We start from the raw sequence: 16,390 nt of genomic DNA, 5'->3' as shown, positions 1-16,390 counted from the left end.
TAAATGAATGATCATATGCGTAAGGTCTTCATCTGTGTGTATTTACGGAACATATTGTGCGCATGAAGAGAGTACGAAGAGTGATAAGCAGGCAGCATAACAACGCTCCCCTTCTACGGTCTCCCACTCACTGTTTTCAAAGCTGTGTGATTGCTCGTATCAGCGCGATTCAGAGTGATGCAACAGTGCTTACATGCACAAAAAATGCCTGTTTTGATATCTTCTGACATTAATTAATGTCACCAATGAGTGGCCAGCGTTATACCTCAAGTGAGCAATGAGTAGTCGCTGTACCTGCCGATGTAAATTAATGCACTGGTCAGTGCTTTGTGGACTGTCAGCGGCGTTCTTGCAGCATACAAATGCGGAAAGTTGTGTTCTACATGCGAAGTGCTTTTCTGAGGCAGGGTAAAACACCTGAAATAGCAAGCAGCTCGTATAAAATCAGTGGTTAGGGCTACCCTTGGTCTGTATGTTGCAGCACAATATGTAGTGCACAGGCACAGGCTCTCGTGATGGCGGGTCATGTGCGAATGGTGATTCGTGGCTATTGAAGTCGTCAGAATCATAACTGTCAATATTTGACAGATCCGAAGAGCTGGTGCAGCTGACATTGTCACCCAAATGTCTGGTGCAATCATGAATCAGCTGAGTGTCTGCTCTTCGCTGGTTTCGTTTGCCCAGCAGGCGAGACAGGCATGTCTTGCGTGCCTTCCCCACTGGGGACACTTGTGACATCACACAGAGGTTCGCTCGGCTGCTTTTGTTGCTTATTTAAAATTATTTTCAAATTTGCGGAACAATTCTACTATCAGATGCGGGACAGGGGGGGTCTCAGGAAACTAAATATTCCATTACCTTGACATGGTCAAAAATTGCCGGAGTTGCCTTTTAAAGATGGTCAACAGTGACAGTAAGGTTACTCAGTTGTTCTTGGTGTGTTCCTAAAGTCTTATTAAGATGGTGTCAGATGACATAAGCATACTGACTTTAGCATGCAAATGGAGGCCAGGAAGTCATGTTGAATGTTTGCTCATCATCTGTGACCTCATTTACCAAGAGCAGCTATGCATCTGCACATTATGTTATGTCTTGTGTTCAGGTGGGTGTACCACTGCTCAAGACCCTGGTTGGTTTCCTGACTGAGGCCAACACTGTCCCTGAGACCAGTGAGTTCTCTTTGAAAGCTGCACTGTTTATTCGCACCATAGAACAGGTCTTGTCTGCCGTGCCAGTTGCTGTGCTGGGCACCATTCAAGCTCCCCTGTAACAATGTCTGCTGCAAGAAGGTGGGGGGCTGACCCTGTATTTAATTTGTACCCTATGTGCACATATGCTCTCTCACATTTTTTGTAGTACTAGCAGTGCTGCTACGGAGGCTAGCTGGTGTATGAAGAAGCGCATGTGGCCATGATCCTGATCCATGAATGCTATGCTAAACGCTTGCGCTAGTGAGCATAAATGTTAAAAGAAAAACAAATAAAATTCAACTGTTTTTTCGTAACATGCACCCAGAGTGTTACAAGCATGGGATAACCACATGCCCCTTGTGCTGTGATCTTTTTTGCCACTGCTGTCATCTCTTGTTGTCATGCCACCACCTTGCTACCGAACAAGTATCATCAGTGTTAAGAGTGCTGTATGTACATTGTGGTGATGGTTTGTGTGAGGTTTACACTACAAGCAATAGTCAGGGAAGGGCACGACACTCTTCCGCTCTGCAGTGCACCAAGGACGCTACGACACAGTTCGTCGACTCACCAACACTTTGAAGAGAAAGCTCCGGTATCAGACCGCCAACAATCGCCTGTTAACTTTTAATGATGGAACATATAATATACCTGAAGATAATTGTGATTTTCTATCTAAATATGCAAAAGACGTCGAGAATAGGGATAACTTACGAAAAGAACAAAATATTTTGCAGGTTATTTTTCAGCAATAGGGGGGAAGACCCAGGCAGAAAACTGTAAGTGGGCTGCATTCCAAGCCACTGAAGGCTTTGTTTGAAATTTTTACAGACAGCTTTTGTCATATCTGAACCATAGGTGTACATTTCATTTGCATCACATCACATGTGTGACACCACTGCAGTCGAATATATTGTGTCGATCTGTCTCTGACCTTGCTTTCAAGAGAAAGCTAGTTGTGTGCCAAACTTCGTCTTCCTCGTCCAGTGTTCCTGCTCTAAACCAACAAGTGATGTCTTCTGCCTTTCATTCAGTGTTGGCCAAAGATATTTAGCCCAAACCTTTGTACTCCATACCAAAACTCCTAAAGAAAAACATTTCTGGTATCTTGTCTGTAGGCAACACATGCCAATAGAATACAGAACACATGTCAATCTAGGATACACCCCCCAGTGCAGTGATCAGGGTTTGAGGGCAGAGGTTCACTGCGAGTCCAATCGAGTAAGCACCCACTGCACTAGGCTAACTGGGTAGCAGTGCACCAAGCACAAGAAGTCACGTAAGCAAAGGTCCCATGTAGCCAACTCGTAGCGAGCCTTTGAGTATCTTCTGCGGCAAGTAACACCCGAGTGGTACAGCGCTTGGTGAAGTCGGTGCACATCCCGGTGACGGGTACTTGGGCATGTGACTTGACGCCGGGAAAGAGAAGCATGGGTTGCAAAAAAAAAATTGCTTTTGGAACGCTAGGTGTGTCTCCCATATTGTTGCCTGGGCGGCAGTTCTTGTAGAATGAGGTTACAGGATGAGCTGCGAGGAAACACCTTGATCTCTGCATTCCCTCTACCTAAAGACCGAGGCAGCTTGCAAAGGAGGCTGACAAAGGTTAAGTACAGTAGAATCTCAGGGATACGAACCCGGCTGATACGAATTTCAGAGTGAAACGAATTCGTAAAATTCCCCTGCCGAAATGCATTGTGTACAATTGGCCAAAATTCGGATGTTCCACTTTCCCGCGTCACGCCCAGTGATACGAACTTCGGTACCACAACCGTCGAGCCGCCACCGGCGCAGCGTGCCCCAGTGCCAGTTTGGGATTCTGCGGCAGCAGGGAGGCTGACGAGGCAAACGAAGCTTTCTCTCTCTCTCTAGTTTTTGGGGGTGGCCCCTCCGCCTCTTTCTTTTTACTTTGTTGTTGCCCGAGGCTTGCACCGCTGCTTATTGGTTCTTTCGCCCTGTGAACCAGCCGACCAAACCGGTCTGGCGCGATTTGTCCTCTCCACATTTCTCGCGGCCCTGTGTGCCCGTTCCGCCGATCTTTCCGCTACAACCAGCGCGCAGATCGTCACACCAGCAGCAGCTCCCTCTTCTTTGTTCCCTCGTGTGCGACGACTATGAAAGTGCAGCGTGTTGTTTGCATGTGTTGTTTTACGAGCATTGATCACGTCAGCCCGAAAGGTACTGCAGTCAGTACGATTGCAGTACAATCGTCACCGAGGACGATGATCTCGTCACCTGTGGTCTGCGCAAAGTGGAAGACACCGTGGAGGATGTATCGTTGCAGCCTGGAATTTCAACCAGTGAGGGAAGAAGAAGATGAGTGCCAAAATGGTGATGACCAACCACCGTCGGCACCCAAAACTATGCACGCTCTCAATATTCTGCGGTGTGCTGTGACATCCGAGACTGTGCGTGAGAGCACTACAGCCCAGTACTTCAACTTCGAAAATTCTATGCTGGCCGACCTCGCAGAGAAGATTACTCGGAAGGATATACATTTAAATAAATGTTTTCTTGTGCATGTCTCATGGTTTCGGGACAGATTTCGCTCTTTTTTGGTGATACGAAATTTCGGGTGATACGAATATTTTTGCCTCCCCTTGAGATTCGTATCACCGAGATTCTACTGTAGTGAGATTGACTCAGTCAAAGAGGGCTAGGACAATGTCTAAGATGGTCGTCGTCTTTGTTGGAGACCAGTACCAGGAGGAGGCAGGGAAACTCTCTTGTCTCATCGAATGCTTAATGGTCTCATGTTTTGGGAGCACAGTCGCAGTGTAACTTGCGTCTAGTACCATGAGAATGACACATCAGGTTTCATTGACATGATGAGTCTTGTCTTCCATGTCCAAAGCCGAGCTGAACTTGGTGTTATAGGGGTGTTGTATCTCACAGGAGTGTCGACCACTGCAGGTTGCAGCCACAGGTGCACTTCAGCCGTCACCTTTGCTAATGCAGCGTGCCACTGCGCACATGCTTAGCCTGTAAACAGTGTCGAGTGCTGCACAGCAAGGAGCACATTGTTGTCCTAAGTTAATGAAAACAGGTCTTTTTGCCTCAGGCTACACCTAACACTCCAAACGTCCAGTCTTGGGATAGTGTGAGTAGTGAAGACGCTTCCGTATCAACAGAGAAAACACAAAACAAGATGCCACTAGCACGTCGCTGCTGGAAGGATGGCTTCCCACGACATGCTGCTAAGGGAAAAGTGTCCCCGCAGCTATGCTCTGTACTCTCACGGTGACGAATGGGCCTGATTGCAAGAGCTAAGGCAATCTCCATTGGCTTGGACCTTCGATAAGTGCATCTCTGCATAGTATGACAACAAACGAGCACTAGGTACTGCTCTTCAGCTTAGCATTTGGAAAAGGGGCAACAGCTGGGTATGTGCTCACTGTAGGTACAAGGCACCATAGACGAGCTCAAGTCCGAGCAAAGCTCAAAACAAAAAGGGGCCGGCGGACAAAAGGAAAACGTATATGTACCTGATGCTATCCCAGAGAGATGATCTGCCTTGCACTAGCACTGCTGGCTGCACCGGTTGCATTGCCATGGGCGACCACACAAATTGCTGCCACTCAAAACTGGTCCGGGAGAAAAACCCACCCCATAACCATTGTGATAGAAAAGCGAAGGCATAGGGATAACGGCTATCCTGGTTTGACAGCTGTAAACAAATAACATTAACAATAACATTAACAAATAACATAAATGACAGCAGTAAACAAATAAGACAATTTTTCTATCAGTACTTGTTTAAGTTAAAGCTTGACGCATGATGTGTTTTCCTCTACCGTATTCTTAGGTGAAAAGCATGTAAATGACACACACGAGAGCTACACACAAGGCGCCACTTCCACCAAAATTTATTCGCGAGACCGACACAATTATAGTTATGCTACTGTTTGATTCTTGGTCACTACGACGTGATATCTGGTGGAGGTGCTTCGTTGTGTACGAGACGCCCCCTACAAGCTGTAAGCAATGCCCAAGCCATGAAGAAAATGTCAACATCACCATGCACCAGCGTGCTAGCCACACGCTACAAGGATTGGTGCCAGACTACAGACATCAACCTAAGAAGACCAGGAAGATCATGGACAAGTCAGCAGCCACGACAGCCTCAGTTCTGCCTGCAGCGATCGTGCTGCAGGAACCCAAGCAGCTGTCGAGTTTCTGTGAAGCTTCATTTGAAGATTCCTAAAGTTGGCCGGAGACATACAGAGAGGTCCCAACGTCAAGAACTGGAACTGCAAAGACTATCTGTGGCATGTCTATGTCTAATTGGAAGACGTCGCCAGGATTTAGATCGACAATCACAAGTCCACCCTAACATGAGACCCATTTTGTTGGACTTTCCCAGGCACCTTCACGGGCATTGTGCATAAACAAAAGGCCAAAGATCCTGGAAACCCACGAGCAGCTAGAAGATGAGAACATTATGATCTTCATGGTGGAAATGACTTCCATGTTGTGCCACGCCAACCCTGACATGTCCAAAAAGCAGAAAGTTTGCTTCCTGATGCTTGGTGTGAAACAAGCTCTTCGGTGGGTTGATAAGCAACCCACCTAAGATCATTGCTGAATTTGTTTAGGAGGCTGCAACGATCAATAACACGCTTGGCATGCAGACCAGGCCATACATGTACAACTGTGTACACTGACAGCAAACTGTGCTGGAGCTCAAGCACTAGGCACCGACAACTTGCTTGAGACCATCAGAACGATCACGTGTGAGGAGCAACACCGCTTCTCATATTTTATTCCAGTTCTTACAACTTTGTGGTAACAAACATTTACTTGTCTCTTTCTTTGTCTCTTTCTTTTTTGACAGAGCATGACTATGACAACCTTCGGCGGGAATGCCTGTACTTGCTGCTAAGGCTGCTCCAGCTTCCTACAGAGGCTGACTGGGCAACCACCATGGACGCCGTGCCTCTGTGTGAGTGTTTATCCATCGTCATGCTAATTATGTCCACTTTTGGGCTGAGGCCTCACACAGACCCATTAGGCTTTTATTTCATTGACATTTGATGATGTAGTTGACTGCTTACTGTCCTTTGATTTTTCTTCTGAAGATATGCCCCAGACACAGTTCCCGGCATACCATGTGCAAATTATTGCAGTAGATGTAGTGGTGTAACAAACGATGTCTCCGGCGGCAATTGGCCGAATGAAATTGGGGGGCTCTCACCCTGTTCTGACTGTGCCTTTAACCTGGGACACTGATCAGGGCAGGCACGCACCACAGGGTACATTGCAGCTTAGCACAGACTTTGCGGGAAGCTAAACAGTAACAGCGGACAGAGAAAAGCAGTGATCTGCACTAAGCAGAAATTGGCAGGGATGTTGTCAACCTCTCTGCCAGAACAGGAAACAATGCACAGGTGGAAACTCGGGGAGGGATCGTCAGCAGGGGTGTGTGGGAAGAAGAGGAAGCAGAGATAGCTGCATAGAAATTGATCAAAAGCCTGTAACATTCACATTACGGCACTCTTTCAAAACATGCTTGCAGCAGCATGTTCATTGTAGGTTACAAAAAGGCCAAGTGCTGGGAGGCTTGGTACACGATCAAATAACATGAAATCCACTAAAAGAAATGCATGCACAAGAAGCAAGGAGTACACTAGATTCCTGTAGCCTGATGTAACTGGTGGTGGTTATAGTACAGTTAAACCTCCGTAGTTTGCTTCATTGTATTGAAATTTAGTTATATTGAAATTCAGCCTTTTATGCAGATAGGTACAGTCACCGATCGATTTTTCTTACACAGAAAGATGCTGCAGAATTTTCAGAATGTTGGGCAATAAAAAAAGAGCAAAAAAGAATGTTGAAGGAAAAAACAATTCATTTTGATAAATTTGGGAGTCGGCAACGAATGATACGGTTTCATGCCACGCCTGTTGACAGTATCTTGGTGGTATAAATTAAGCGAAGCTGGCCACGTTTTCGCAAGCACTCCGCACCAACGGCTGATAGCATTGCCTGCACTGGGACCAAGCTATCAGGAAAAGCACCGGCAGCGGGGAGCGAATGCTTCGTCTGCCTCTCACCCCAACGGTTCATCGAAACTTGAAATTACACCACCTCCAATACTAAATGCACTTTAATACAGCTTACATGGTGCTACACTGTCTTAGCACGCACACTCTTTGTGCATGTGGCACATTACCTGTAAAGCCAGGTGCACAGCTGTGTATGCACTCAGTCCTGCTTATTGCCATGCACAGTCACAGTCGAGGTGTGCGCCAACCTACCCCGTACTCCGTCACCTCACGCCCGCTTGATCCCATTACCACCGGCTCGCTCCTCTCCCCCTCTTTGCCTTAGCTCGCGTAGTAAGGCGGCACTAGTGAAGCCACCATCTTCCTTGTCTCACCCTCGCACTCTTACACTCGCACCTAAAGCACACAGTGTGCAGGGCGCGATAGGATCTTCTCACACTTGGACTTTATACGGAATGTGATGCGGCTCCACTTCGGTGGTTGCTCTTGTCGCGCCACATGCGATTCGAGAGGTGTGTTTGCAAGCAGCCACTTGCAATTCAATCACTTGACCATCTACGTCCAGGGAAGTTTCCATTTATTGTCTTGGCATTCCTTTGCAGCAGAAGTTAAATTTTGTTATATTGAAATCACATACAAACACACTTCGTTATATAGATGTTCAAAATACATGGTGTTTTATGGACAAGAGGTTATGAAAAGTTAAATAATTCATTATAATGAGAATTTAGTTATACAGTCGAATTGTTAATTTGAGCACACCTAATTCAAACTTCCAATTTATTCAAACTGATGCGGTGGTCCTGTCAAAGTTATGTGTGTAAACACCTGGTAATTCGAACACGCAAGCATTTGCAACGGTTGATTTGAACATACTGCGCTCCAACAATGATCTCAGCTGTGCGCAAAATCATGCAGCGGTGCCTCCGACCAGCATTGCTCTGACCCTGCCATAGAGGAAAGGCTTAGGAGAAACCCCTCAACGTCATGTGCAGAAAAAAAAAGAACAAAGAAGAAGAAGAACACCATGGCAGAAATTTTACCCTCTCTCAAATGGCAAGGTCGCCACTTCTGCGTTGTGCCGTAATGCCCCAACCATACTAGCGGCAAAATGCGCGCTGTGGGAGGGATCAGTCCTGGGCCCATTTTTCGTGGCTCGCATTGGCGGCAAGAAAGCCGCGAGCCAAGGAGACCAATAAGAGTGGCACCTACACCTACAGAGACTGGTATCGTACGGACCCGCCTGACTGCTTTTTTCTCACTATCGTGTGTTCGCGTCAACTCACGCTCTCGCGTGTTCTGGTTGGCTTGGATGGTCTTTTTTGTGCTTGTTTTTTTTTCTCCTTTACTATGACACGTCCAAAGCGAGACTTTGGACGTGTGTTTGGACGAACCCGAATTCGCTATTTGCTCTAAAGAATAGATGATGTAGAAAGTAGGCTGTGAAAAACAAACTTTATTTCTAGCGCCAATGACCGTGTCAGGGGTTAGGCGCGCCGAAATAGTCAGAAATCTGCACTTGCTTTTGCGGCAGCTTCAGCTTCACAACCGCGGTGTGCATGGATTCCAGCTGCTGCGCGAACACTGGCGGCAATCCTTTAGCGTGCATAAAATCAATTAAGGAGTCGATTGACGACACTACACTTTGCGTGGACATCGAGGTCGGGATCAAGGAGCCACTGTCAATCTCATTGTCACTGTCGCTGCTGCCGTCGCCACCGTCGCACAACTTTGCCGTCTGTCAAGCCAGCACATCTTCGGCGATTGCCTCGTCGGTGACTTCATCGCAGAACGAGGCAGCACTGTCTGCAGTCAAAAACTCCTCCTTTGACGCACCACCTGTGTCACCAGTAGGAACGAGCTCCCAGAGCTCGGTTATGTCAGCGGTTTCCACCGTGTTGGTCTCAGTGGGTTGGGGAAGTTCGTCCTTACACACAAAGCCCGCCTTTTTGAAGCAATTGGTGATGAACCACTGGTAAAATGCCTTTCAACATCGGCGTACAAAGGGTCTCTAACCCTTTTCCGCTGATCGGCATGGCCGCTGATAGCTCCTGCCTTCACAATCGCGGTGCTTCCGGTTTTCAAGATGGTTGATATCGTTAACTGGGCGAACTCATACTTCTTCACAAGGGCGCTCACCTTGAACTCGCATCGAGAGTCCTGCAAAATATCCCATCTTCTGTCAAGTGACACAGCTTTGCGCTTTGTCGGCGCCATCTTCGAACTGGGTTGAACAGTTGGTTGCACGCTGCTTCGGTGGCGTCAGCTTGCTATCGCGAGAGAGAGAGACGCGGGACGGGCACCACCGCGCCACTTTGCTTGTTGCTTTTCTTTTTCTTTCTCTCTCTCTCTTTCGGAACGACTGTGGCCGACGCTCACGAAGCAGCTAACGCTGTCTTGTGGCGCGCTACGCCTACTCAGCTATTCTCCGGTGCGCGGGCGGGGTGGGACGCACTGCGCGGTAATAGCGGCAGATACAAACTTACGGAGTTAAACATCGCCTCGTCTCGACATCGTTCATTTCAGGGAACTAAGCAACGCAAATGTTATGATTATTTGGCACGGAAAACGGCGTCCAGATGGCAAAATTTTGATCGTTGTATCCGATATGCGGTGAATAACCTATTGTTATAAATGGTTTTTTCCCCATAGACCTAATGCATAAAATGACACTCTCATGTCGACCCATTGTTATAACCAATATATTGTTATATGTGGTATCATTATAAGTGGACTGCACTGTATATTGAGTTTTATTTGTATTGCTTCGTCTGGTGCATGTGCTTGTGAGACCTTGTGGGTTTGTCGGCAATAAAGTTCTGTTGTTGGTCCAGCATTGTCCTGTGTGTGTATTTCTTTCGTTGGGTTTCATCTTGACATGCAGATCGTAGATTGGTATCAATTGTCAACACTTCACAACTTTTCAGTCAGAGTTGTTTGACACTCTAAAAGTAATGAAATTTCACTGCACTCACAATTCTTGGCCTTCATTTGCAGGTGTATGCGTCAGTGTCTCATTCCACGATGCATGCCAGGCATTAACATATTCTTGCCTCAACCTCAGCAAGCTTTGTTGCTTTTTTGGCACGCAGCCTCCCTGGAAAGCCCTCTAGACACTGGCTTCCTAGGACGCCACCTGGAAAATTGTGAACCAACTTGTCGGGCAGCCATAGGCTTCATCCAACAGTGCCCGGACTACGGTGAGTCTTGTAGTGGAAAGTGCGAGGCAGCCGTGAGCATGTCACAATGCAGTCAGTGCATGGTATGCATGCGATATTTGTTCTCGTATAATGGGAGCTCTCTTTTGATGCATTAGCATTCTTAGGTTACTTCGCACCCTTTTTGGGGGACTATCTTGTATACACAGTAAAACCTTGTTAAACCGTACCTGCTTAAACAGTAGTTTCGTTTTAAAAGTAGTAATGTCAAATCCCCGACTCTGCAGCTATTGAACATAATGTATTTTGTATCCGCGTAAACCGTACTAGCTTATTGCGTAGGCATCGGTTAAAACGTAACGTTTCCCCTTTTCGTCGCACAAACACGGCGGTACGTCATCTCCATCGGGCGGCCCGGCAGAAAAAGCCTCAGAGATAGGAGCAACGGCCTCCAAGCGCCCTCTGCGTTTGTGCACGAAGCCACATCAACATCAGCATCATTTCGGCGCCGTGCCAGAGAGCATTGTGGTGTCGTGCAAGCGAGGACTTTCATCATGTTGTAGCTTGGATAAAAAAAGACGCCAGGTGCTCAGCGTAGAAGAAAAATTAGGCATTGTCCACGCTATTGAACGTGACACAAAGAAGTCGGCGCTGGCATGCGACAGGGATCTGCTGTTGACTATGGTGTGTGGCATTTAGAATGCGAAGAAGGTGCTCGGCAGCGCTGCTGTGACTGCGAAGAGATGTCAGCTACAAGGTTCGACTTTTCGCCATCGTTGCCTCTGTTGTTGCCGAAGTGTCGACTTGCGACAGTGATGAGGACGACACGGAAAGCGACAGCACGGGTGATTCAAGCCCGACAGTGGCAGAAGCTGCGCGTTACATCAGCTTCATGAATGCAATTATCGCGACGAGAACAGCACCCGGCAATGAAAAAAGCTCCTTGGGACTTCTGAATCTGCCATGCGAGTGTTTGCTGAGAAGAGGGGGCTGGTCGTAAAGCTGGCACGCAGCTTCAGTAAGTTTGAGGCTGCTGTCGTCGTGTGTGGGGTTCTCAACCCATACTCTTGGGACAAAGGAACGACAACACAGTAGTGCAAACACTCACAAGGGCATTTATTGCACCTTTCATAGATCAATGCCTGCTAGCCGAGTTGCTATCCACAAAACATGCCGATGGGCGCGCAACAAATCTAGGAAGTCCGACTCACCGCAACCGGATAGCGAGCGAATATGTTCGCCCCATGCTAGATCCCAACGCCTGGTCGTTCGCGTGTACGGTCACGCCAACGGTGGCACGTTCGAAGGCGACCATGCGAGACGGTCTCACAGAAGCATGGATCGGCGCATGTGCGGCACGGCACATCCGCACTGCTTGTTGTCCCGAACCAAGAGGAAGCGCCTTGTCTTTCGGCGCCCAAGTAACCCCGCCTGTCGGCGGCGTTATCAGCACAACACTCGCGCCCTCTATCGTACTGCGCCTCAACCACTCCGACCGCCGCGGGCGCCAGGCCACGCGGCGAAGCCGGATTACAGGAGACGCACCGTGCAGAAAAAACATACCAGGGAACGCGCGAGAATCGCGCATGCCCACACGTGCTAGGCTGCCACGGCATCAAACGAAAATAACACTTTTGTCGCGCAAAGTGAATAAATACTGCATGTTTTTCCCCCCATTTTTATTGCACTCTCTCCGAATTCCATGTTTCGTTTTCGACAGGTAAATGGGCGATCTCATGTTATTTCGGGTAAACAGTACCACTGTTTAGTATGTACTTTTTCAGAGTTACAGCCAACTACGGTTTAACAAGGTTTCACTGTATATAGTTCTATGTATCTATCTGTTTGTATCTAACCATTTTCCCATCTACCTAGTTCACTGGGTAGTCAGTCGTGGAATGGGTAGCACATTGGGCAGCTTTATTGAGGTAACAGGGTTTGAAACCAACCATCAGACCAACTTGGATCACTGAGTATGTGGCAATGTCTACATACGTTTGCTCTTCGCCGAACGTGTTTCACGGCCACATGCGTCACTTTAGACACGGGACTCGATAGGAACCGCTGCTCAAAGGAACTCTTTGATGCCGACTGGAGTACTGGGTATTATGGGGTACATGCTGTTCATGTGGCTAGGGCTGAAGGTAAGCTCCAGTTCCAACCACACACAGTCGTTCCATGGTACACCAAACCTGTAGCATGGGTAGTCACTGCTACATCAAGTTCGAACAAATAAGGCAACCAGCAGTGGCACCTCTAACATAGTTTATTGCAACAAGCAATAAAGAACACTTGCAGAGGGAAGTCCACTTTGTAGTAAGTAATAAGTAGGCTTGCCTTGTGGTGTGGAATAGTCAGGCAAACAAGGTCACTCATGGGTTCCTGCAGGTATTGCTATCGGGCAAGTTCGAGGTTGGGTGCCAGAGAGAGTGAGGGTCTTCCCCGGTGAGGCTATTTTATACCTTTCTACTTTTGCGAGGGGAACGTTCTCCTCAACCCTTTGATGCCTTCCAGCAAGTCGGGGGAATGGTTAGCATGCCACGAGACTGAGGCAGGACCGGGAGAGGGTGTAGTGCCCCTCCCATGTCTACACAGACTGTTGGTGTGTCCGCAAGGTGCGACCACAATGACAGGAGTACGCAGAGGAAGTTGGGTGCATGTGCTCCCTCCCCACAGTATGTGCCACTCGTTCTGAGCAGGTCTTCAACAAACCACTTTAATGCCAGCTTGGGTAACTGGGTATATACGTGCCGATAGGGTGTGCTGCTCTTCAGTGAATGTCTTTGACTACAATGTGGGCAAGTAGATATGTGCAGGCACAGAAAGTAGATGCTGCAGTGCATAAGTTCAAGAAACACGAGACGGCGCTGGAAGAAAACAAAAAAACGTCGAAAGGGGATTTTTTTCTTCTTTCTCTATTACGAAGGCGACGACGTGTCAGGTTTGGTGAGCGCATGCTTCACCTAGACAAGTGTCGCCTAGGGATGGAGGGCCTTCTTATGCCCTTCTTTCGGTGCATGCCTCTTCTTTCGTGGTTCTTTCTGTGGTTGTACCAGCCGTGTGCGTGAAGAAATGTAACATCCGTGCTTGCATAGATGCCACATGGTCGCACTTTGCTAACGGTGTTATTTACACGTGCTTGCACTTTTAAATAGTTGAGGTGTCTGCCTCAAGTGAAACAGTTGCGCTGTCCACGGTAAGAAATTTAAAAACAAACAAAAAGAAACGGTATGCTTTATAGGCGACATGGAGCTTTTTTGTTGGCGTTTTTCTCGGCGTCAGGATGGATGGATAAATGGATTAATGCTGTGAGCGCCCCCTGTCAAATGGGACAGTGGGTTTCGCCACCAAGCTCTTGTTCTTATTTTGTGTGATGTCCTACCTATCTTTTTGAACACACACAAACCCGCCGTGGTCACTTAGTGGCACTTGTGGTGTTGGGCTGCTCAGCTCGAGGTCGCGGAATTGAGTCTCGGCCAAGGCACCCACATTTTGATGGGGTCAAATGCGAAAACACCTGTGTACTTAGATTTAAGTGCACGTTAAAGAACCCCAGGTTCTTTAACCCCAGGTATGAGGCACGGCATTATTAGAGATATTTTTCCACCTTTCTAAGCTTAGTAAATTTTATTTTTGGGGTGAACAAGTTTTTCAGACTGTTCAATTTTTCTGACTATTTGTCAGTCCCCACAAAGTCTTGAAAATTTGCTGGCAACTGTAGCTCATATGGTGACAACTAATGGGTTGATAGGCAACACAGTTAATTTTGGGGCTTTCACTATAATGACCTTTCAGAATAATGACCCGCCGTGGTTGCTCAGTGGCTATGGTGTTGGGCTGCTGAGCACGAGGTTGCGGGATCGAATCCCGGCCACGGCGGCCGCATTTCGATGGGGGCGAAATGCAAAAACACCCGTGTGCTTAGATTTAGGTGCACGTTAAAGAACCCCAGGTGGTCAAAATTTCCGGAGTCCTCCACTACGGCGTGCCTCATAATCAGAAAGTGGTTTTGGCACGTACAACCCCAAATATTATTATTATTATTATTCAGAATAATGAAAAATTTGCTGCGATCTCCTGAAGTTCACTTAGATAGAGATTTCACTGCATAACAAAGTTAATAAGATCGGCACTTTACCTCATTATATGGAAATCTTGTTCTATTGAAGTTTGACCTTTTGTGCAACTAAGTACAGGTGCTGACGGTATTTTCTTACACGGAAGGAGCTGTAAACATTTTATAAGAAATCAGAATCAGTATCAGATAATAAAAAAAAAAAATGTATTTCAGTTACATAAAATTTTTTATTTTGCTTATTTCAGAGTCGGTGACTAAAGATACGGTTTCATGCCATGCCAACGATAGCTTCACATTAGTGGTGCAGTCGAACCCGACTATATCGAACCCGTTTACATATAATTATTCTATATATCGAACAATTTCTGGTCACGGTATAGTTACAATGAGTATACAGTAGCCGACCGTTTATTCGGACCTCACGGGGACTGCGAAAATGTCCGAATAAACAGGTGTCCAAAAAAGCAGATTAAGCAAAAAATAGATATATATTTATTTCCACGCAACTTATTCAGGCTCGGCAGTAGGCTTGCAAAAATCGTGAATGCGCCGTTGCACGCTGTTCCGTTCACGCGCAATCAGATAAGCCTGAATCCTAGAAAGGGTCATACGGTCACCATAAACGGCTGAAAGCACAGTCACCGCTTGTACATGCTTCGCATACGATGGCAGCATAGGACATGGTGTGTCATCTTCCGACTCTGAGTCATCGTCCGGTGGAGTAGCAGAAACCTGACAAATGATCTCGCCGTCGTCGAGTTCTGCGCATGTCAGTCACTACGCCACGGTTTCTGGTCTCCGCTCCCATCGTCAGCGTCAGCAGCAGCGTGCGGCACTCAACGGAGGGCGAAGCGACAGCGCAATTTTAACCGACGATTACGTTGCTCCTAAGTGAAAAATCCCTCCCAAAATTTTATCTGCATGGTTTATAAGGTTCCCGCATCCGTAAATGAGCATCTTATTCAATTCAACAGACTCTTCAACTTCCCTTTAAGCTACTCGATCCTGTCTATCACTTAGGTATCCGCCTAGCACTTGGTGCCTTTCGTACGAGCCCTGTCAAAAACCTCTATGCTGAATCGGATCAGTGGCCACTGGATTAACACTGTACATATCTCAGAGTCACCTATGCGATAAGAGCCATGCTGCAAAACAACATCAATGCAATGCACTCATAAGTGATAAGTCCACAAATCAGTTGTACTTAAACAGGCCTTCACACGCCCCGCCGTTCCCGTTAGCACTAAGATCTGTTGCGGAAAACTCTTGAGTAGTTTTCACAGATCTGCAGGAAAGCGACTATGTTGAACCCATCCCACCTTGGGAGCAATTTAGTCACCTATGACTTGTCCTTTACAGAGCTTAACAAAAAGAGTTGTCCAAGTGCCCTCATCCAGCAACAGTTCTTGGCCCTTTAAGACGAGTATAGATCTATGGCATTTTTCACTGATGCTTCAGTCTGCAACTTCGGTATCATGTGCAGCCCATGGCCCAAACTTTTCCAACTCTAAAACCTTGCATAACCATAGCAACATCTTTACAGCGGAAGCGTACGGTATTCTGATCACTGTAATAGTACAGCACAAGATACAAAAGTTTATAATGTACACAGATTCCTTAAGCGTTGTAACAGCCCTGTCCTGTGGCAAAAGGAAGCCAAAACCCTGTATTAAACCAGCTCCTTAAATGCGTTCACATAGCATATAAACAAAACCTTGCTCTTGTTGTATGCTGGGTGCCAGGCCACTCTGGCATCGCAAGCAATGAAATGGTGGACAAAAATGCTGGACAAGGAGCTCATCAGGATACAATTGATGTAAGCTGTGTACCTGGTGTAGATATGAAACTTGCGGTATGAAAGGCACTCCGTAAAGATTGGCAAGCTGAATGGGACAAGGAAGTTGAAAATAAGCTGCAGCTGCTTAAACCGCAGTTAACCAAATATTTCCCACTGAAGCTTGA

The 16,390-nt window shown here is 47.1% G+C and overlaps 1 protein-coding gene across 2 annotated transcripts in view; it reads left to right on the top strand.

Annotated features, from left to right (window-relative positions):
* LOC142573218 (uncharacterized) overlaps nucleotides 1–16,390 on the top strand; it is a 325,311-nt gene that overhangs the window by 75,123 nt on the left and 233,798 nt on the right. For both annotated transcript variants that reach the window (XM_075682810.1, XM_075682809.1), the window contains exons 10-12: nucleotides 1,103–1,169; nucleotides 6,022–6,129; nucleotides 10,285–10,392. In XM_075682810.1, coding sequence (XP_075538925.1) covers nucleotides 1,103–1,169; nucleotides 6,022–6,129; nucleotides 10,285–10,392 — 283 coding nt within the window. The remainder of the gene's footprint in view (nucleotides 1–1,102; nucleotides 1,170–6,021; nucleotides 6,130–10,284; nucleotides 10,393–16,390) is intronic.

This window comes from Dermacentor variabilis, chromosome 2, assembly GCF_050947875.1.
Source record: "Dermacentor variabilis isolate Ectoservices chromosome 2, ASM5094787v1, whole genome shotgun sequence".
Lineage (NCBI taxonomy): Eukaryota > Metazoa > Arthropoda > Arachnida > Ixodida > Ixodidae > Dermacentor > Dermacentor variabilis.
Note: the sequence above shows the minus strand (reverse complement) of the source record. Positions and strands in the feature narration are given on the sequence as shown.